General features: G+C 53.1%; 1 protein-coding gene across 2 annotated transcripts; it reads right to left on the minus strand.

The window, feature by feature from the left end:
* On the minus strand, nucleotides 1–22177 carry hip1r (huntingtin interacting protein 1 related). Of its 2 annotated transcripts, none has more exons than XM_080521471.1 (33): nucleotides 22021–22177; nucleotides 21169–21232; nucleotides 20102–20244; nucleotides 18881–18937; nucleotides 18676–18756; nucleotides 18267–18343; nucleotides 16222–16283; nucleotides 15612–15752; nucleotides 14413–14470; nucleotides 13239–13314; nucleotides 13022–13150; nucleotides 12428–12532; nucleotides 11797–11980; nucleotides 11599–11687; nucleotides 10822–10938; nucleotides 9041–9130; nucleotides 8746–8940; nucleotides 8528–8638; nucleotides 7549–7743; nucleotides 7314–7461; nucleotides 6323–6409; nucleotides 6148–6255; nucleotides 4809–4945; nucleotides 4611–4721; nucleotides 4202–4260; nucleotides 3965–3995; nucleotides 3838–3900; nucleotides 3605–3705; nucleotides 3425–3530; nucleotides 2226–2349; nucleotides 1961–2022; nucleotides 311–919; nucleotides 1–194 (listed from the first exon to the last, which is right to left on the minus strand). In XM_080521471.1, the coding sequence occupies exons 1-33, from the start codon at nucleotides 22099–22101 to the stop codon at nucleotides 159–161; spliced, it is 3837 nt and encodes a 1278-aa protein (XP_080377597.1). In that variant the 5' UTR covers nucleotides 22102–22177; the 3' UTR covers nucleotides 1–158. The 2 variants fall into 2 exon arrangements, with proteins under 2 accessions (XP_080377597.1, XP_080377596.1); XM_080521470.1 differs by having other exon boundaries at nucleotides 12428–12535.
* Nucleotides 22178–22199: the final 22 nt, after the last annotated feature.

The raw sequence follows: 22199 nt of genomic DNA on the forward strand, positions 1-22199 counted from the left end.
TTACACGTTAAAGTCTGGATTTTAATAAATCACAAAATCGCAATGATTACAAAACAAAACAAAAACCTTGTGTTTCATTGGGGGTTTCATTTCCCTGTGAAGTTTTTAAAAAGTTGTAAAACATCAAAGCATTTCTATAGAATCCTGATCGGTCGGCTTCACGACTCCCCGGCTCCAGTTTCACCTCGTTTGAACTGCAAGCAAAAGAAAGAGAAACCGTTAAGAACCTCCGGCGGTCCTGGTCCTGGTCCTGGTCATAGTCCTGGTCCTGGTCCTGGTCCTGGTCCTGGTCCTGACGCTCCACACTCACCGCGTTCTTCAGACGACTTCCAGACTTGGTGAAGATGCTGTGCTTCTTGAAGGCCAGCCTGATGGAGTCGGAGCCGCCTTGGGTGGAGGAGGATCTGGGCGGAGCCACGGCCCCGGAGGGGGGCGGAGAGGGCGAGACAGACGGAGGGGGGGGGAGAGTCTGCGTTGGGTTCAGGGCGAAGGGCTGCGACGGAACGAAAGGCTGCGGGGGGGTGTAGGTCTGGGAGGGGGTGTAGGTCTGAGAAGGGGTGTAGGTCTGGGAGGGGGTGTAGGTCTGAGAGGGGGTGTAGGTCTGAGAAGGGGTGTAGGTCTGGGAGGGGGTGTAGGTCTGGGAGGGGGTGTAGGTCTGGGAAGGGGTGTAGGTCTGAGAAGGGGTGTAGGTCTGAGGCAGTGACGTAGCCTCCTGACTCTGAGCGAAGGGGTTGGTGGACGGGAAAGTGTCCTGAAGGGGCGGAGCCTCCTGGGCGGGGGGGAACAGCGTGGGCGGCGGCGGGGGGGGGAAGGCCTCGTCCTGCTCGGCGGCGGCGCCGAGGTCGTAGTGCTTCTTCCTGAGCCCCCCCAGACGGACCCGCTCCTGCTCCAGCTGGGTCTCCAGCTGCAAGACCTTCACCTGAGGGGGACACAGTCCTCTGGACCTTACCCTTCAAAACCACTGGTAGCTGTTAGCTGCTAGCTTTTAGCGCCAACGCCCCGTCTCCACCGTCGTCGACCAATCAGCCGCCGTCTGCTGATTGGTCGACGACGATCGTCGCTGCAATATTCTGACTCTCTGAGTCGGAACCGCGAAACAGAGTTGGTCCTGGGTGAACTTTGCCTTACCGTACCGTACCGGACCGTACCGTACCGTACCGGACCGTACCGTACGGCCACCAGAGGCGCCAGTCCGGCCAAACCGTCAATCAAACGGTACAAACGTCAGAAAACTTTGCAAACTCATTTCTTAAAAGTTCCCATATTGTGTGAAATTGACTTTGTCCCCCGGAGTCTGATCCGGTCCCCAGAAGTAGAGGAAGTCTTCACCCTTCATGACATCATCAGGGGAAATGACCCCTCCCTCTGGTACTGGACCCTCACTCTGACCTTCCCACCCGCCATGTTTCCCCCCCATTTCAATGCTAGCAGGAAACGGAGGCTCATTAGCATCTTAAGGGACGGAGACAGGAAGCCTGTTCTCACTGGAGCCTGTTAGAGACTTTTACACTGAAAATCAAGACCAAGGCTGGATTTGGGGAAATATACTTTAAATACGAGGTTGTTGTCCCCCTGACGTGGACGTAAAACTGTTGGACAAACTGTATATCATGGGACCTTTAAGGGCAGCGAACAAGACGATGAGACGTCAGGGAAGCTAGCAAAGTAGCATTAGCCTTTTTTTTAGAGTTTTTAAAAATTCCCATAATGCAGCAGGTGTAGAAGTTCTGGGGACGTTTCACTGTATTTTATACTCGAATAAATCATGACAATTGGCTTCATGTTGAGATTGTAGACATTTTCTGTCACAATTGTTTGATTCCGTAAAAATTCAGACATTTTCATCTCCTGTGTAACAAAGAAAGTTACAAAAAGAAACCTCAGGATGAAATTGGTGCGTTTGATTAAAACCAGTTGAACATATCTGAGAATGAGAATTAATTCTCATCCTGTAACTCACCTGCGCCTCCATTTCTTCTTTCTTCAGCTTAATCAGAGACATCCCAGAAAAGTCCATCGTACCTGCGAAACACCGCCGTGCAAATTATTGTGAAAAACCCACAGAAAAATATCAAATCATTGTTTGACGAAGCTCATCGTTTCAATTCTGACGGGTCGATTTGCAGCCAAGCGTCAGTGTCCTGCATGGAGGAGACCAAACACCGAGCTGCAAGTCAGTTTCCAGGCGTCTGCTGAGACGTCCCCGTCCCCGTCCCCGTCCTCACCGTGGTCGGAGACCTGCTGCTGGCCGTGCTTGGTGGAGGTGACGACCACGGCCGCCATGTCGTTGACGTGCCGCGATGCCTGCTGCAGGACGTTCAGCTTCTTGTTGTTTCGATCCGACTTCACCTGCAACGACGCCGCCGCTTCATTTAAAGTCCCGGTGAAACGTAGAACCCTACTCATGGTTGGGTTCTACTTGTAAGGTTCCTCCGACTCTGCCTCACTACTGTTCTCGCATAACAAAGTTAGTTGAATTTTGAATCTCCAGCCGAGGAAGTCGGGGGAATCCTTCTTCGTGGGCGGAGCCTATGTGTGACGTCACGAGTTGTGCAGATCTCGATCTGTTGTGTTTATATCGGCTTGTTTCCTCTTAAATATCAAGTTTTTACAGTGTTTGGAAGTTCTAGTCGGCGTTTTATGAGCCTTGATGAAAGATTGAGCCTGGAAGAGACCAGAGAGGAGAAACGGAGCACGGGGGCCGCTAACTCGGGCGGCTAGCGGCTAGCGGGAGCCACAAGCTCGGCTGGCTAGCGGGAGCCGCTAACTCGGGCGGCTAGCGGCTAGCGGGAGCCACAAGCTCGGGTGGCTAGCGGGAGCCGCTATCACGGGCGGCTAGCGGCTAGCGGGAGCCACAAGCTCGGGTGGCTAGCGGGAGCCGCTAACTCGGGCGGCTAGCGGCTAGCGGGAGCCACAAGCTCGGGTGGCTAGCGGGAGCCGCTAACTCGGGCGGCTAGCGGCTAGCGGGAGCCACAAGCTCGGGTGGCTAGCGGGAGCCGCTATCACGGGCGGCTAGCGGCTAGCGGGAGCCACAAGCTCGGGTGGCTAGCGGGAGCCGCTAACTCGGGCGGCTAGCGGCTAGCGGGAGCCACAAGCTCGGGTGGCTAGCGGGAGCCGCTAACTCGGGCGGCTAGCGGCTAGCGGGAGCCACAAGCTCGGGTGGCTAGCGGGAGCCGTTAGCTCGGGCGGCGAGCGGTAGCCGTTAGCTCGGGCGGCTAGCGGGAGCAACTAGCTCCTCTCCTCTCCCCTATTTTCTCTATAAAAGCAAATTGGAATGACTGTATTGTATTTAAAAATGTCTTTCTTTCAATTAAAAAAAAAAAAAGTGAGAAAAAAGTCTTTAAACTACATTTGTTTCTGGTGAAACTCCAAACATAAAGACCAGACTGGTACTGCAGGGGAACCAGGAGAACGGCGGCGGTACCTTGGAGGCGGCGACCAGCTGGGCGGTGCTCGCCGCGATCTCATGGGAGCAGGCGATCAGCTCCTCGTACGTCCCCCGATCGCCCACCACCCGGTCGGCCGAGTCCCTGAGGGCACGGAGGGTCAAAGGTCAAAGGTCACGGCTCACACACCTGTGTGTGTGTGTGTGTGTGTGTCTCACAGCAGCTGCGTGGCGCCCCAGCCCACCGCCTTGGAGGCGGAGATCAGTCCTTCAGTCCAGCGGGAGTTTTTGGCGTAGAAGTCGGTGACGGAGGCGGCGCCCTGTCCGGGAGACAGACGGAGGTGAAGACCAACGTCGGAGGACGTCCTGCAGGACGTCGTCTCACCGTCTTTGATCTCTTTGATCTCTTTGACTCTAATCAACTAGTGAGAGCGTCTCCGTCCTCCACCCACCCGTCCTCCCTCCACGATGTCCTTCTGCAGGTCGGTGGCCGACGTCACCAGCATGTGGACGGCCTGCGGGACGGAGACACACCTTCAGTCTAACGTCCTCCGGGGACGGGGGGGGGGACAGTCTCACCTTCATCAGGTCGGAGCAGGAGCCCAGGATGCTGCAAGGAGACAGGAGGAGGAGTCAGAGACGGAGGAGGAGGAGGAGGACGAGAGACAGGAGGAGGAATCAGAGAGACAGGAGGAGGAGGAGGAGCAGGAGGAGGGAAAGGAGGAGGAAGAGGAGGAGGAGGAGGAGCATGGGGGGGGAGCAGGAGGAGGAATCAGAGAGACGGAGGAGGAGGAGCAGGAGGAGGAGGAGTCTCACCTCTGGTTGACCTCCAGCTTGATGCCAGTCGTCTCTTTCTTCGCCTGACTGAGGATCTCCTGAGGAACCAGAACCAGAGGAACCGGAAGAACCAGAAGAACCACGTCAGGAACGTTTCTATCCCTTCAAAGTTTCCAGCTCCTCCTCGATCCTCCTCCATTAGAACATCAGATCCTAGGAGCTACATCCACAATCTGCTGTGTCTGTGAGAGCTGGACTGGCTCCGCCCACAGACACGCCCATCTATGGGGCAGAGGAGGAAGTCCTTCCTCTCGTGGCGCCATGTGCCAGAGCAGAACTCTCAAAGGGGGAGGGGCCTATCTTGACCGTGATTGGCTGAACCCCCGATGACATCATACAGGGTCTGATCTCCGATTGGCTGCTCGGAGCCCTACAGGTCCGTACTCACATCCATCCTCAGCACGGCCTCCTCGATGGCGGTGGAGGTGGCCGTCATCTCCTGGTCCACCATGGCGCCCAGCTCCTCCTTCAGCACGTCCTGGCCTCTGGGACGCAGCTCCTGCAGGGGAGGGGGGGGGGAGGGGGGGTCAAACCATGTCACCTCTGAAGTGAGGCCGGGCGACTTGTGGGCGGCGTAGGGTCTGACCTGCCCCAGCGCCAGGAGGCGCTGCACCGTGTGGCGGACGGCGGCCGGGTCGGCGCCGCGCAGGCTGGACTGCTGCTTCAGGGCCTTCAGGAACTGCAGGCAGTGGCTGGCGCAGTCCCTGCACCCGTCTGTCAGGCCTGGGGGGGGCGCTGCAGCGTCACTGCACCGCCTGTGTGTGTGTGTGTGTGTGTGTGTGTGTGTGTGTGTGTGTGTGTGTGTGTGTGTGTGTGGTACAACTCATCCGCAACTATTTTTTCCAGCGTTATTGATTTGAAGGATTTCAAAGTATATTTATTACATGAAGAAGGATTATTAAGTGTTTCTGACATGTTAACGAGCCGCGGGGCTCCTCCTGGAGGCGGGGCTCCTCCTGGAGGCGGGGCTCCTCCTGGAGAGGCGGGGCTCCTCCTGGAGAGGCGGGGCTCCTCCTGGAGAGGCGGGGCTCCTCCTGGAGGCGGGGTTCCTCCAGGAGGAGTTCCTCCAGGAGGAGTTCCTCCACGAGGCGGAGCTCGTGGAGGAGGCGGAGCTCCGAGAAGGAGGAGGAGCCCCGGCTCCTCCTCCTTCTCCTGGAGGAGCCCCGCCTCCAGGAGGAGTTCCTCCAGGAGGAGTTCCTCCAGGAGGAGCCCCGCCTCCTTCTTGAGGAGCCCCTCCGCCTCCAGGAGGAGCTCCGCCTCCTTCTTGAGGAGCCCCTCCGCCTCCAGGATGAGCCCCGCCTCCTTCTTGAGGAGCCCCTCCGCCTCCAGGATGAGCCCCGCCTCCTTCTTGAGGAGCCCCTCCGCCTCCAGGATGAGCCCCGCCTCCTTCTTGAGGAGCCCCTCCGCCTCCAGGAGGAGCTCCGCCTCCTTCTTGAGGAGCCCCTCCGCCTCCTGGAGGAGCCCCACCCCACCTTTCATGCATTATTTAATATGTTTGATGTCTCATTAAAAGGTTCTTGTCATGTTCTCCTCCTCTGAACTGACGTAAACTCTAGTTTGGGCGCCGCCATCTTGGATGTTTTGCAGCTCTCCTATTGGACCAGCAGCTGACATGTGTAATATCATTACGCCAGTGAAAATAGTGCCGACTTTAAACACTGGTTCAAGCTAAAGTGCAGGGTTCCACCTGGAGAACCTTGGACACGGAGCTGAGGACTGATGTGTCTTCGTAACGGCGTGAAGACGTCGGAGGACGCCGCTCCGTCGCTGAGCGCTGTGAGCGATGCGTTCAGGCGCATCACGTAAGAACGGCCTCCGACGGCGACGTTAAACGATAAACATGACTAGAATGTGGGTGGAGGTCCTGAGAGGTGGAGGTCCTGAGAGGTGGAGGTCCTGAGAGGTGGAGGTGCAGGTGGTCTTACGGTCGGCCTGGTCGGTCGGAGCAGAGTGTGACGTAGCCGCTCCGTTCACGATGGTGTCGGCGGCGAGGTGAGAGAACTGGGTGACGGCCCTCAGCAGGCCGCTGGCGTCTGCGGAGAGGGGCGGAGTTAAGGTCGGTTCACCGGCTCTTTAGCGCCGACGCAGAACCCGACGCACCGTTTGGGTTCCCCAGGTAGAGGGCGTGGTTCTGCTGCAGCTTGTGGACCGACGCCAGCGTGGTCTCTGCTCGGTTCACCAGGTAGTCTGCAGAACAACAGACGATCAGCACAACCAGCAGGTCTCTGAACTACCAGAGACAAACTACCAGAGACAAACTACCAGAGACAAACTACCAGAGACGAACACACTACCAGAGACAAACTACCAGAGACAAGCTACCGGAGACAAGCTACCGGAGACAAACTACCAGAGACAAACTACCAGAGACAAACACACTACCAGAGACAAACACACTACCGGAGACAAACTACCGGAGACAAACTACCGGAGACAAACTACCGGAAACAAACTACCAGAGACAAACACACTACCAGAGACAAGCTACCGGAGACAAACTACCAGAGACAAACTACCAGAGACAAACACACTACCGGAGACAAACTACCAGAAACAAACTACCGGAGACAAACTACCGGAGACAAACTACCAGAGACAAACTACCAGAGACAAACACACTACCAGAGACAAACACACTACCGGAGACAAACTACCGGAGACAAACTACCGGAAACAAACTACCGGAGACAAACTACCAGAGACAAACTACCGGAGACAAACTACCAGAGACAAACACACTACCAGAGACAAACTACCAGAGACAAACACACTACCAGAAACAAACTACCGGAGACAAACTACCGGAGACAAACTACCGGAGACAAACTACCAGAGACAAACTACCGGAAACAAACTACCAGAAACAAACTACCGGAAACAAACTACCAGAAACAAACTACCAGAAACAAACTGCCAGAGACAAACTGCCAGAGACAAACTACCGGAAACAAACTACCGGAAACAAACTACCAGAAACAAACTACCGGAGGGACACAGAAGGACACAGGGGGACAGAGTGGGACACATAGGGACATAGTGGGACACAGGGGGACACAGAAGGACACAGACAGAGTCCAGCCCGTCAGGTTACCCGGCGAGCTGATGCAGCGGACGTGAACGGGGTCGTCCAGTTTGGCGACGGCGTCCAGGACGATTCCCTCGGCCTCCACCAGGGAGCACTGCAGCAGAGAGAACTGCTCCTCCTGCAGCTGCTGCCTCACCTGGCTCTCCCTGCTGGCCTGGGGAGCCCACACAGTGTCAGGGGGGTGGGGGGAGAGTGAGAGAGAGAGAGAGAGAGAGACCCCCCCCACCCCACCAGGCCTCACCTGCTGCTGCAGCGCCGCCTGCAGGCTGCTGATCTCGGCGCCGCTGCGCTGACGCTCCTGCTCCAGGGAGCCGCGCTGCAGCGCCGCCTGCTGACGGAGGGAGTGTAGCTCCGCCTCCTGCTCCCTGCCGGAGCGCTGCAGCGCCTCCTTCTCCGCCTGCAGCCCTGCTAGAGAGCTGCTCAGCAGGGAGCCGCTCTGCCCACAACAACCATCATCATCATCATCATCATCACCTTCATCACCATCATCATCATCATCAGCTCTGAACGCGTCACTGAGCTTCAACATTGAAACACAGGAAGTGCAGCGTGTCGCAGCGTGCTGCACCGTGTCGCAGCACGCCGCAACGTGTTGCAGCGTGATGCACCATGTCGCAGCGTGATGCACCATGTTGCAACGTGTTGCAGTGTGATGCAGCGTGTCGCAGCGTGCCGCAACGTGCTACAGCGTGATGCACCATGTTGCAACGTGTTGCAGCGTGTTGCAGTGTGATGCAGCGTGTCGCAACATGCTACAGCGTGATGCACCATGTTGCAACGTGTTGCAGCGTGTTGCAGTGTGATGCAGCGTGTCGCAACATGCTACAGCGTGATGCACCATGTTGCAACGTGTTGCAGTGTGATGCAGCGTGTCGCAACATGCTACAGCGTGATGCACCATGTTGCAACGTGATGCAGCGTGTTGCAGTGTGATGCAGCGTGTCGCAACGTGCTGCAGCGTGATGCGCCATGTTGCAACGTGATGCAGCGTGTTGCAACGTGATGCAGCACGCTGCTGTGTGATGCACCATGTTGCAGCGTGATGCAGCGTGCTGTAACGTGCTGCAGCATGCTGCAGCGCCCTCTACTGGTGTGTGAGTGTGACTGGATGAATGTGACCCTTCCTAACAGGTTTGCTGGTTCAACACTCGGAGCAGGGTTGTGTTGGTGGACATGTAGGACTCAGGAGGACGACGGGACGTTATTGTCCCCTGCAGTACCGTCTCCTGGCTCTGCAGGGCGCCGTTGGCTCGGTTCAGCTCCGCCCTGGTGGAGTCCAGCTCCCGTCTCAGCCGCTCCATCTCCAGCTTCTGCTCGGCGTTGATGGCGAGCTGCGGGAGCGGGAACCGGGTCAGGAGGGTTCTGGTGGCGCCCGGCCGGGGGGGGGGGGGAGGGGTTTACAGGGGCGGGGGGTGGGGGTGGGGGGGGGGGGTGGTACCTGCTGCTGCAGCTGGGCTCTCAGGGCCTCCAGCTCCCGGCTGCTCCGCTCGCTCTGCAGCGCCTCGACGCCCTGCTGCTGCTGCACCTGCTGCCTCAGGGACGAAAGCTCCGCCTCCTTTTCCCTCGCCGAGCGCAGCAGCGCGTCTCGCTCCGCCTGCAGCGCCGCCAGGCTGCTGCTCAGCTGGGAGGCTGCCTGCAGGCCGAGAGGCAGTGAGTGTGTGTGTGTGTGTGTGTGTGTGTGTGTGTGTGTGTGTGTGTGTGTGTGTGTGTGTGTGTGTGTGTGTGTGAGTCACCAGCTCCCTGCTGTGCAGCGCCGTCAGCTCGGCTCGCTGCTCCAGCAGCTCCTTGTTGAGTCGCTCCACCTCCTGCAGCTGCTGGTTGTTCTGACGGAGGAGAGACACCAGGTGGCGCCGTGTGTCGTAGTGATGAAGCCTCACACACACACACACACACACAACGAGCTCTACACACTGCTGGATTGTTACTACGGTGACTGTCAAAATAAAAGCACCTGGTCCAGGAGAGTATAAACTGGGAGTCGCGATACCAAGGAGGAAACATGGTGGCGACGGTCTCTACTGAGCATGTGCAGAACTACTAGTCTCTACTGAGCATGTGCAGAACTACGAGTTACTACTGAGCATGTGCAGAACTACTGGTTACTACTGAGCATGTGCAGAACTACTAGTCTCTACTGAGCATGTGCAGAACTACTGGTTACTACTGAGCATGTGCAGAACTACTAGTCTCTACTGAGCATGTGCAGAACTACTAGTCTCTACTGAGCATGTGCAGAACTACTAGTTACTACTGAGCATGTGCAGAACTACTGGTTACTACTGAGCATTTGCAGAACTACTGGTTACTACTGAGCATGTGCAGAACTACTAGTCTCTACTGAGCATGTGCAGAACTACGAGTTACTACTGAGCATGTGCAGAACTACTAGTCTCTACTGAGCATGTGCAGAACTACTAGTCTCTACTGAGCATGTGCAGAACTACTGGTTACTACTGAGCATGTGCAGAACTACTAGTCTCTACTGAGCATGTGCAGAACTACTAGTCTCTACTGAGCATGTGCAGAACTACTAGTCTCTACTGAGCATGTGCAGAACTACTAGTCTCTACTGAGCATGTGCAGAACTACTGGTTACTACTGAGCATGTGCAGAACTACTAGTCTCTACTGAGCATGTGCAGAACTACTGGTTACTACTGAGCATGTGCAGAACTACTAGTCTCTACTGAGCATGTGCAGAACTACTAGTCTCTACTGAGCATGTGCAGAACTACGAGTTACTACTGAGCATGTGCAGAACTACTAGTCTCTACTGAGCATGTGCAGAACTATGGGTTACTACTGAGCATGTGCAGAACTACTAGTTACTACTGAGCATGTGCAGAACTACTAGTCTCTACTGAGCATGTGCAGAACTATGGGTTACTACTGAGCATGTGCAGAACTACTAGTTACTACTGAGCATGTGCAGAACTACTAGTCTCTACTGAGCATGTGCAGAACTACTGGTTACTACTGAGCATGTGCAGAACTACTAGTTACTACTGAACATGTGCAGAACTACTAGTCTCTACTGAGCATGTGCAGAACTACTGGTTACTACTGAGCATGTGCAGAACTACTAGTTACTACTGAACATGTGCAGAACTACTGGTTACTACTGCGCATGTGCAGAACTACTGGTTACTACTGAGCATGTGCAGAACTACTAGTTACTACTGAACATGTGCAGAACTACTAGTTACTACTGAACATGTGCAGAACTACTGGTTACTACTGAGCATGTGCAGAACTACTGGTTACTACTGAGCATGTGCAGAACTACTAGTTACTACTGAGCATGTGCAGAACTACTAGTCTCTACTGAACATGTGCAGAACTACCAGGAACTACGGCCGAGGTGAACAGGAGCAACGTTTCTCCATGTTTCCATGGAAACGGAGCCGCCACCTGTTCTCATAGTCCCATCTCGGGGAGAAGTTTACCAAAAGTAGCTTTTTCCACGACCACGTGTCCACAGGAAGTGGTGGCGGCGGTTGGGGGCGGAGCCTCACCTGGTTCCTGTGCTGCAGGTGGAGGTTCTGCAGGTCGTTCTGCAGCTGCTCTCTGGTTCTCTGCAGATCGTCCTGGTCCTGCCTGCTGCTGGACAGCAGCTTCACCGTCTCTGCATTCTGCAAACAGAGGAGGAGGAGGAGAGGAGGAACAGGGGAGGAGAGGACGGAGGAGAGGAGGAGAGGAGGAACAGGGGAGGAGAGGACGGAGGAGAGGAGGAACAGGGGAGGAGAGGACGGAGGAGAGGAGGAACACGGGAGGAGAGGATGGAGGAGAGGAGGAGAGGAGGAACAAGGGAGGAGAACATGCAGAACAACATGATGCTGAGAAAACTGGAACTTACTGGATGTCAGTAAACGCACCACCGTGTTCAATATAAAACTAACTTCAGAAAATAAACAGACATGCAAACATGTTCCTGGGCTTTAGAATCTAGAATCTATTATGAATGTAAACATGTTCCTGGGCTTTGGAATCTAGAATCTATTATGAATGTAAACATGTTCCTGGGCTTTAGAATCTAGAATATATTATGAATGTAAACATGTTCCTGGGCTTTGGAATCTAGAATCTATTATGAATGTAAACATGTTCCTGGGCTTTAGAATCTAGAATCTATTATGAATGTAAACATGTTCCTGGGCTTTAGAATCTAGAATCTATTATGAATGTAAACATGTTCCTGGGCTTTGGAATCTAGAATCTATTATGAATGTAAACATGTTCCTGGGCTTTAGAATCTATTATGAATGTAAACATGTTCCAGGGCGGAGCTTCACCTTCTTCATGAGGTCGGCGTGGCTCGTCACCAGCTCGGCGTGTCGCTCCTTCAGCTGGCTGAAGCGCAGCTCTGCAGCCTGAGCTCGACCTGGAACCACAACACAGACCCCCCGGGGGGTGGAGGTGGGGGTCCAGGTCTGTCCTGATGGCTCCACCCCTCCTCCACCTCCGCCCCTCCTCCAACCCCGCCCGCTCACCGTCCGCCTCCTTGAAGCCGATGTGCGCTCCCACGTTGGCCACGTTGGTGCAGCGCAGCGCCTCCACCTCCATGCGGAGGTGCTCGTTCTCCACCAGCGCCACCTGCTTGTGGGAGCGCTGCTCCTCCACCTCCGCCTCCAGCCGGTTCACCTGAGCCTTCAGCTCCACCACGCAGCGCTGCGCCTGGCGGGGGAAGCGCCGGAAACACGTTTCTGCTAAAGCGCCAACAGGGAACGATTCCCAGAGAGAAACGATCACCTCCGTCAGGTGCTGACGTAGCGTCATCGTCCCCTCATGTGGAAATACTCCATAAACACAAATATCTACGTTTGAACTCATCGAATTCTTTCTCAGCTTCTCTCCTCCTGATGGAGGCCGGGAGCGATTGACTTCACCCACCCAGCCCAGCTCCACCCTCAACACCACCCACAGGTGGCCCAACCACACATGCTGTTTCCATGGAAACCAACATCATTTTTATCAACTGAATCAAAACTGTAACAACGGAACGTTTTCATTTGAAGTGACTCGACCAGAGTGAAGGAACCCCCACCCTGTCCCCACCCTGCCCCCACCTCCACCCATCACCCCCCACATTGAGAACAGCTCCAGGTTCCAGAGCACCGTCACCTCAGACTTGATGAGCTGCAGTTCTGGTTTCAGAAGCTCCAGTTCTCTCTTCAGTCCGTCGTTCTCCGTCCCTTCAGGAACTCCCATCTGGCTCACCATGTAGTACTGCTGGAGAACGTGGGAGAACCTCGTTAGAACGTGGGAGAACCTCATTAGAACGTGGGAGAACCTCGTTAGAGCGTCGAGAGAACCTTGTTAGAACCTCATCAGAACCTTGCTAGAACCTAGTTAGAATGTTATTAGAACCTTGTTAGAACATCGTCAGAATGTGGTTAGAGTGTTGTTAGAACGTTGTTAGAATCTTGTTAGAATCTTGTTAGAACCTCATTAGAACGTTGTTAGAACGTCGTTAGAACCTTGTTAGAACATCGTTAGAACCTCATCAGAACATCATTAGAATGTCGTCAGAACCTCGTCAGAACCTCGTTAGAACGTCCTTAGAACCTCGTTAAAATGTCGTCAGAATGTCATCAGAACATCATTAGAACGTCGTTAGAACCTCATTAAAATCTCGTTAGAACGTCGCTAGAACCTCGTTAGAACATCATCAGAACGCCGCCCAGCAACAGGAAGTGTTCTGGTGATGAAGCCCACCTGCGGCTCCCTGAGCCCCGGCTGAGGCTCCGCCCCCTCCTCCTCCTCCACCCGCTCCTCGCCGGGCAGCAGCACCACCGGCTTCTTGTACTCCGCCAGGGCGGAGGCTCGCAGGAAGTTGGGAGGCGCCTGTGGAGACGAAGGGGAGGAAGGGTGAGGCGGGAGGAGGGGGAGGGGCCAGTGGGAGGGGGAGGGGCCGGCGGGCGGCGGCACTCACGTCGGGGAGGTCCGGGATCTGGATGATGCTCTTGAAGAACTCCTCCTCTCGGGCTCGGTTGAAGAACTGAGTCAGGCTGAGGAGGAAGAGGAGGAGGAGGAGGAAGAGGAGGAGGAAGAGGAGGAGAAAGAGGAGGAGGAAGAGGAGGAAGAGAAAGAGGAGGAGAAAGAGGAGGAGGAAGAGGAGGAGAAAGAGGAGGAGGAGGAGGAGGAAGAGGAAGAGGAAGAGGAGGAAGAGGAGGAGGAAGAGGAGGAAGAGGAAGAGGAAGAGGAGGAGGAGGAGGAGGAGGAGGAAGAGCAGGAAGCTTTCATCGAACCTTTCAAATTAAAGCAACGTGTTTTGGAAGATTTGCAGCTTCAGGAGGAAAATAAATCTAATAATGATCAAATATTCAAATTGAACTATTTACTGTTACATTTGTGGTTTAATGATCAAAGTTTATTCTATAATTATAATTAATTAATTGACAAAATGTGTGTAATCCACTTCTTATTTGATTAAACACAGTAAACATCAATATTGTTTTTCTACTAATAATAAACATGAATTAAATGTTATTGTAATAAAACCAGCAGGAACTCTTCAGTTCGTCTTTTTAGGATTGAAGAAGAAGAAGAGACTTCCTGTGGTCATGTCAAGAGTCTGGACAGGAAGTGACATGGAGACCTCTGGTCCTGGTCCTGAGTCTGAGTCTGAGTCTGAGTCTGAGTCTGAGTCTGAGTCTGAGTCTGAGTCTGAGTCTGAGTCTGAGTCTGAGTCTGAGTCTGAGTCTGAGTCTGAGTCTGAGTCTGAGTCTGAGTCTGAGTCTGAGTCTGAGTCTGAGTCTGAGTCTGAGTCTGAGTCTGAGTCTGATTCTGATTCTGATTCTGATTCTGATTCTGATTCTGATTCTGATTCTGATTCTGATTCTGATTCTGATTCTGATTCTGATTCTGATTCTGATTCTGATTCTGATCCTGATCCTGATCCTGATCCTGATCCTGATCCTGATCCTGATTCTGATTCTGATTCTGATTCTGATTCTGATTCTGATTCTGATTCTGATTCTGATCCTGATCCTGATCCTGATCCTGATCCTGATCCTGATTCTGATTCTGATCCTGATCCTGATCCTGATCCTGACCCTGATCCTGACCCTGATCCTGACCCGGTCCCAGGGTTCTTGTGGACCCACCTCATGAACTGGTCCCTGAAGCGTTCTCGGTGTCCCAGCAGGACGTCTGGAGCAAAACCTGGGGGGACAGTCTGGATCAGATGGAGACAAGGTGGAGGAGGAACAGTGGGTGGAGGAACAGCGGGTGGAGGAATGGCGGGTGGAGGAACAGCGGGTGGAGGAACAGCGGGTGGAGAAACAGGGGGTGGAGAAACAGCGGGTGGAGGAACAGCGGGTGGAAGAACAGCGGGTGGAGAAACAGCGGGTGGAGAAACAGCGGGTGGAAGAACAGCGGGTGGAGAAACAGCGGGTGGAGAAACAGCGAGTGGAGGAACAGCGGGTGGAGAAACAGCGGGTGGAGAAACGGCGGGTGGAGGAATGGCAGGTGGAAGAACAGTGGGTGGAGGAACAGCGAGTGGAGGAACAGCGAGTGGAGGAACAGCGGGTGGAGAAACAGCGGGTGGAGAAACAGCGAGTGGAGGAACAGCGGGTGGAGAAACAGCCAGTGGAGGAACAGCGGGTGGAGGAAGGCGGCTGGAGGAACAGCGGGTGGAGGAATGGCAGGTGGAGGAACAGCGGGTGGAGGAAGGCAGTCTCACGGCTGTGCAGCCTGAACAGCAGGCGGACGGAGAAGTGGGTGGAGGAAGGAGGGCGGAGGAGAGACTCACGGCTGTGCAGCCTGAACAGCAGGCGGACGGAGAAGTGGGTGGAGGAAGGAGGGTGGAGGAGAGACTCACGGCTGTGCAGCCTGAACAGCAGGCGGACGGAGAAGTGGGTGGAGGAAGGAGGGCGGAGGAGAGACTCAGGGCTGTGCAGCCTGAACAGCAGGCGGACGGAGAAGTGGGTGGAGGAAGGAGGGCGGAGGAGAGACTCACGGCTGTGCAGCCTGAACAGCAGGCGGACGGAGAAGTGGGTGGAGGAAGGAGGGCGGAGGAGAGACTCACGGCTGTGCAGCCTGAACAGCAGGCGGACGGAGAAGTGGGTGGAGGAAGGAGGGTGGAGGAGAGACTCACGGCTGTGCAGCCTGAACAGCAGGCGGACGGAGAAGTGGGTGGAGGAAGGAGGGCGGAGGAGAGACTCACGGCTGTGCAGCCTGAACAGCAGGCGGACGGAGAAGTGGGTGGAGGAAGGAGGGCGGAGGAGAGACTCACGGCTGTGCAGCCTGAACAGCAGGCGGACGGAGAAGTGGGTGGAGGAAGGAGGGCGGAGGAGAGACTCACGGCTGTGCAGCCTGAACAGCAGGCGGACGGAGAAGTGGTACAGGAAGCTGCAGTCCAGCAGCAGCGGGATGAGCGGGGTCAAGCGGCACTGACCGGCCGGGGTGGAGGACCGGGCCTGGTTGGCCTCCACCTGCCGGAACACTGAGCAACACCACCCAGTCAGGGGTTCAATAAGGGAGCAACTACGTCAGTACCTCAGGCTTTAACATCCATTTGAAAGTTTTTAACAGACGAAAATACTGGAAAGAATAAAGTGGTGTGAAATCAAGTACAAGGTTGTTTAATATCTATTTTACTAACATTAGTACTAAAGTTCCACCATGTTTCTATTCATCTACTGAGAAACAGACGGGAATTTAACGTCAAGACAGTAGAACATGATGGAACATCATCACTAAAATCACAATTTAGGATTTAGAAGACAAAGAATCAAGAATAAACAACAGAGACGAGACAATAAATCAGTGAGGTCAAATATTGGAGCCTTAAAATGAAGATAAACGAGATTAAAATGTGAAAGTAATTAAAAACGAGTGATAAACTACTAAAACAAGAGTTTGATCAAGAGAAAGTGAAGGAAGGAAAGAAAGACGGAGGAAAACAACGTCACCCGTCTCCGACATCTTCAGTCCAGCGTCCATGTAGTCCAGCAGCTCGTTGGTCATGTCCAACCTGGAGGACGAGGACGAGTCAGTGGAGGACGAGTCAGTGGAGGACGAGTCAGTGGAGGACGAGAGAGTGGAGGATGAGTCAGAGGAGGACGAGTCAGTGGAGGATGAGAGAGTGGAGGATGAGTCAGAGGAGGACGAGTCAGTGGAGGATGAGTCAGAGGAGGACGAGTCAGTGGAGGACGAGTCAGTGGAGGACGAGTCAGAGGAGGACGAGAGAGTGGAGGATGAGAGAGTGGAGGACGAGTCAGTGGAGGACGAGTCAGTGGAGGACGAGAGAGTGGAGGATGAGAGAGTGGAGGACGAGTCAGTGGAGGACGAGTCAGTGGAGGACGAGTCAGAGGAGGACGAGTCAGTGGAGGACGAGTCAGTGGAGGACGAGAGAGTGGAGGACGAGAGAGTGGAGGACGAGTCAGTGGAGGACGAGAGAGTGGAGGACGAGTCAGAGGAGGACGAGTCAGTGGAGGACGAGAGAGTGGAGAACGAGTCAGTGGAGGACGAGTCAGTGGAGGACGAGAGAGTGGAGGACGAGTCAGTGGAGGACGAGAGAGTGGAGAACGAGTCAGTGGAGGACGAGAGAGTGGAGGACGAGAGAGTGGAGGACGAGTCAGTGGAGGACGAGAGAGTGGAGGACGAGAGAGTGGAGGACGAGTCAGTGGAGGACGAGAAAGTGGAGGACGAGAAAGTGGAGGACGAGTCAGTGGAGGACGAGAGAGTGGAGGACGAGAGAGTGGAGGATGAGTCAGTGGAGGACGAGTCAGTGGCGGATGAGTCAGTGGAGGATGAGAGAGTGGAGGACGAGTCAGTGGAGGACGAGAGAGTGGAGGACGAGAGAGTGGAGGACGAGTCAGTGGAGGACGAGAGAGTGGAGGACGAGAGAGTGGAGGACGAGTCAGTGGAGGACGAGAGAGTGGAGGACGAGAGAGTGGAGGACGAGTCAGTGGAGGACGAGAAAGTGGAGGACGAGAAAGTGGAGGACGAGTCAGTGGAGGACGAGAGAGTGGAGGACGAGAGAGTGGAGGATGAGTCAGTGGAGGACGAGTCAGTGGCGGATGAGTCAGTGGAGGATGAGAGAGTGGAGGACGAGTCAGTGGAGGACGAGAGAGTGGAGGACGAGTCAGTGGAGGACGAGAGAGTGGAGGACGAGAGAGTGGAGGACGAGTCAGTGGAGGACGAGAGAGTGGAGGACGAGAGAGTGGAGGACGAGTCAGTGGAGGACGAGTCAGTGGAGGACGAGAGAGTGGAGGATGAGTCAGTGGAGGACGAGAGAGTGGAGGACGAGAGAGTGGAGGACGAGTCAGTGGAGGACGAGTCAGTGGAGGACGAGAGAGTGGAGGACGAGTCTTGACGGATGAATGAGTGGAGAACGACTCCTGAACGACTCATGAAGGATGAACGAGTGAGTGGAGAACGAGTCAGTGGAGGACGAGTCAGTGGAGGACGAGAGAGTGGAGGACGAGAGAGTGGAGGACGAGTCAGTGGAGGACGAGAGTGGAGGACGAGAGAGTGGAGGACGAGTCAGTGGAGGACGAGTCAGTGGAGGACGAGAGAGTGGAGGACGAGTCAGTGGAGGACGAGAGAGTGGAGGACGAGTCAGTGGAGGACGAGAGAGTGGAGGACGAGAGAGTGGAGGACGAGTCAGTGGAGGACGAGAGAGTGGAGGACGAGAGAGTGGAGGACGAGTCAGTGGAGGACGAGTCAGTGGAGGACGAGAGAGTGGAGGATGAGTCAGTGGAGGACGAGAGAGTGGAGGACGAGAGAGTGGAGGACGAGTCAGTGGAGGACGAGTCAGTGGAGGACGAGAGAGTGGAGGACGAGTCTTGACGGATGAATGAGTGGAGAACGACTCCTGAACGACTCATGAAGGATGAACGAGTGAGTGGAGAACGACTCCTGAGGGTGAAGCAGTGAGAGGGTGGAGTCCTGAGGGTGAAGCAGTCAGAGGGTGGAGTCCTGAGGGTGTAGCAGTGAGAGGGTGGAGTCCTACACTCTTGTCATGTCCGGCCCCGCCTCCTTCTCCAGAGTCTCGTCAGAAACTTCCAGATTAGCCGGAATCACTTTGTGCTGTCGGAGAACCAGGTCACATGTTAGAACACAGGAAGCAGAACCGCAGCCCTGCATGTTCTCCACCTTCTCCATGTTCTCCACATTCTCCACGTTCTCCATCTCCCCCACGTTCTCCATCTTCTCCATGTTCTCCTGCTCTAACAGGCTGATTCAATGAGCAGTTGGTTCTCTGGCTTTGAGCTGAATGTGGTGAAGAACATCAGGATGTTCAGGGGAGGGAGAACATGGAGAACGTGGAGAACATGCTGGGCTGCGGTTCTCCAGGATGCGAGGCAGTAAACACGGTTCTCAAACCTTTGATTGAGTATAAAAACAAAGTGATGCTCCACCTTCACATGGAAGTCCAGCTTGTGGCCGAGGAACCTGGCGTACAAGGCCACGATGTGACCGTACCGGTCGTGGAGGTTCCCCTGAGAACAAACATACGTTCATCAGGAAATAGAAGATTAAATGAAAAGTAAAAAGAAAAAAGCCAGAAATGGAATCAAAGACAAAGAGAACAAAGCAGATGAAAAGAGAGAAAGGTCTCCTCACCCACAGGACGCCCATGTCCTTCACTGTACGGCAGTGTCTGTGGGAGTCTGTCACCACCTGTCAATCAAACACAGGGGGCGGGGCATAGCATGGGGCGGGGCACAGCAAGGGGGCGGGGCACAGCAGGCACAACAATTACAACATTAAACTTTTTAACTTTGATAAAAATCATGGAAAACAGGGTTTCTCCTTAGAAACACTTGAGACGGGATTAGAGGAGGAAGATGCTCTATAATCTGGATTAGAGGAGGAAGAGGCTCTATAATCTGGATTAGAGGAGGAAGATGCTCTAATAATCTGGATTAGGGGAGGAAGATGCTCTATAATCTGGGTTAGAGGGGGAAGATACTCTATACTCTGGATTAGAGGAGGAAGATGCTCTAATAATCTGGATTAGAGGAGGAAGATGCTCTATAATCTGGTGTTAGAGGAGGAAGATGCTCTATAATCTGGATTAGAGGAGGAAGATGCTCTATAATCTGGTGTTAGAGGAGGAAGAGGCTCTATAATCTGGATTAGAGCAGGAAGATGCTCTATAATCTGGTGTTAGAGGAGGAAGACGCTCTATAATCTGGATTAGAGGGGGAAGATGCTCTATAATCTGGATTAGAGGGGGAGATGCTCTATAACCTGGATTAGAGGAATATGCTCTATGACCTGGATTAGAGGAGGAAGATGCTCTATAATCTGGATTAGAGGAGGAACATGCTCTATAATCTGGGTTAGAGCAGGAAGATGCTCTATAATCTGATGCTAGAGGAGGAAGATGCTCTATAATCTGGGTTAGAGGAGGAAGATGTTCTATAATCTGGTGTTAGAGGAGGAAGATGCTCTATAATCTGCTGTTAGAGGAAGATGCTCAATAATCTGGTGTTAGAGGAGGAAGATGCTCTAGAATCTGGATTAGAACAGGAAGATGCTCTATACTCTGGATTAGAGGAGGAACATGCTCTATAATCTGGGTTAGAGCAGGAAGATGCTCTATAATCTGATGCTAGAGGAGGAAGATGCTCTATAATCTGGGTTAGAGGAGGAAGATGTTCTATAATCTGGTGTTAGAGGAGGAAGATGCTCTATAATCTGCTGTTAGAGGAAGATGCTCAATAATCTGGTGTTAGAGGAGGAAGATGCTCTAGAATCTGGATTAGAACAGGAAGATGCTCTAGAATCTGCATTAGAGCAGGAAGATGCTCTAGAATGTGAGAAAGTGGGCGGAGTTACGTTGCGGTGTCCTCCTCGCAGCACTTTGTGCAGCAGGTAGCAGAACTTCCAGCTGACCATGGAGTTGCTGGACAGCGGCAGGTTGAGGACGTAGGACCAGAAGGTGGTGGCTCCGCCCTCCTTGTGACTCCCCAGGATGATGGCTGCACCGTCGTCATGGAAACTCACGAGTCGTCACGACAACAGAAAACCCTCAAAACGAACCCGACCGGCTGCGTCGTTACAGAAACCACGGCGCCCTCGAGTGGCCCAACGTGAAAACTACGTCTGTTTCAAAGGTTTCCGTGGAAACGGACCTGGTTTTATGAATGTTGCCACGTAAACAACCTTATTCTGAAACGAAAATGGGGAAAAAAAAAATCATCCATTTCTATTTTTTATCAGAATCGCATAGAGCCGTTGAGCGTGTAAAATAATCCCCACAAAGTCCAAAAATGTCTCTCTAGCGCCACCTAGAAGATTTAAATCGCCCGCCACGATCCGTAGGAATGTCGTAGAGAAATGTAACGGACAGGAAATGTGTTCGTCTCATCGAGACCTACAACTCACGTGCTCTAACTTTGGACCTAACTCCAACCGGAAGTCCGCTATTTTCCTTCCAAAGTAAGATTTTCGCCCAAAAAAGGCCCAAACGGAAACTCTGACTCCTCATAGGGCGAAGGTCGTATCGGCCTGACGAACATATCCCGCGATGCCCGTTAGCATGCTAACAAACATTGTCCGATTGAGCTGAAATTTGGTAGGTGGCCTAATTGGGGCACTGCGGTCACGAATCACTAGCTAATTAGCTACTTTTGATGCGGTTCTTTCAAAATAAAAGTCATTAAAAAAATTAAAAAAACCTTTAAAACTTAAAAAATGATCATTAACCGGTCTAGAGGATCTTGGCCACCCCGACGGGCTTCTGCGACGTCCCGGCCAACGCTGCTTGCAGCTTTAATATTTATATTTCTATCCATACAGCTCCGTCACCTCCGTCACCTACGTCACTCCTGGACCAGACAGGAAGTGAAGAACCTCCATTCTAATGGTTCCCAGTCGTCCGGCTGCTGCAGCGTCAAGGATACTGCGCACATACTTCTCCTTCGGGGGGGTTTCCGTCGTGGCCACGATCTTAGTGATACTTTGGAGCTGGAAGGTTAAAACACAAACACACAACAAACCCGATTAAACTGGAAAACAAACATCCTGTAGTTGTTTTTTTTTTTTTTACAAATTCAATAACATTTCCAATTGTCATTGTTTCATTTTGTTTTAAAGGAGTTTAAAGCATCAGAACCAACACTGCTGTACTTTATTGCACATTACAGAAGTTGAGGCGTCATTTTTGGAAATATTAGATTAAATTTTAATCATTGCAAAACGGGGAAATTAATATATTGCGGCAGCAAAAAGAGGAGAAAGAAGCAGAGAATATTCAGGATTCTATACACAAACAGATAACCATAAAACCTGTTTAACAGTAGACATTAAACCTTTGACTGAATTCTGTATGCCAGAATATTCACACCAGCAGTGGAGGACGAGGAACATTATTTAACAATATCAGTAATAATGCAGATAAATCAATACATGTTCTTCATGAGGAACCAGCTGGTATTAACCAATATAAAACCCATTTTGTGTGCGAAATACAGTCACACAGGGCAAAATATTAATTAACTTATTTTTTAATCAAACGATAATCAGAGTTGAAGGAAAACAACTTCCTGTGTCGAGATTCTAACTTCCGGTCTGGACGTTTTCACGATTGAGATGAAACTTGACTTCATTTGCGGACTAAAACAACGCAACTTCGATTTACTGCAATTATCAAAAGTTTACTCAAATTACAATTCTTACTATTTATTTCTCGTTTTCACCTCGCGACTCTGCCAGAGGCAGAATTAATAAACCGCCGTCTTCCGCCGCGAACACACCTGCTGCTTCCCGAACTGCTCCTTCTCCGCCGCCAGCGCTTTCTCCGTCTTGTTGTCGCTCTTGTTCTTGGACTTGCTCATGTTTGCCTCGTTTCTAGTCTCACGTTTCTAAACAGTTCAGCCGCCGCGTCGTGGAGCTCAGCTGCGCTCGCGCCTCATCGAGGTGACGTCACAAGCTC

This window comes from Blennius ocellaris, assembly GCF_963422515.1.
Source record: "Blennius ocellaris genome assembly, contig: SCAFFOLD_193, whole genome shotgun sequence".
NCBI lineage: Eukaryota > Metazoa > Chordata > Actinopteri > Blenniiformes > Blenniidae > Blennius > Blennius ocellaris.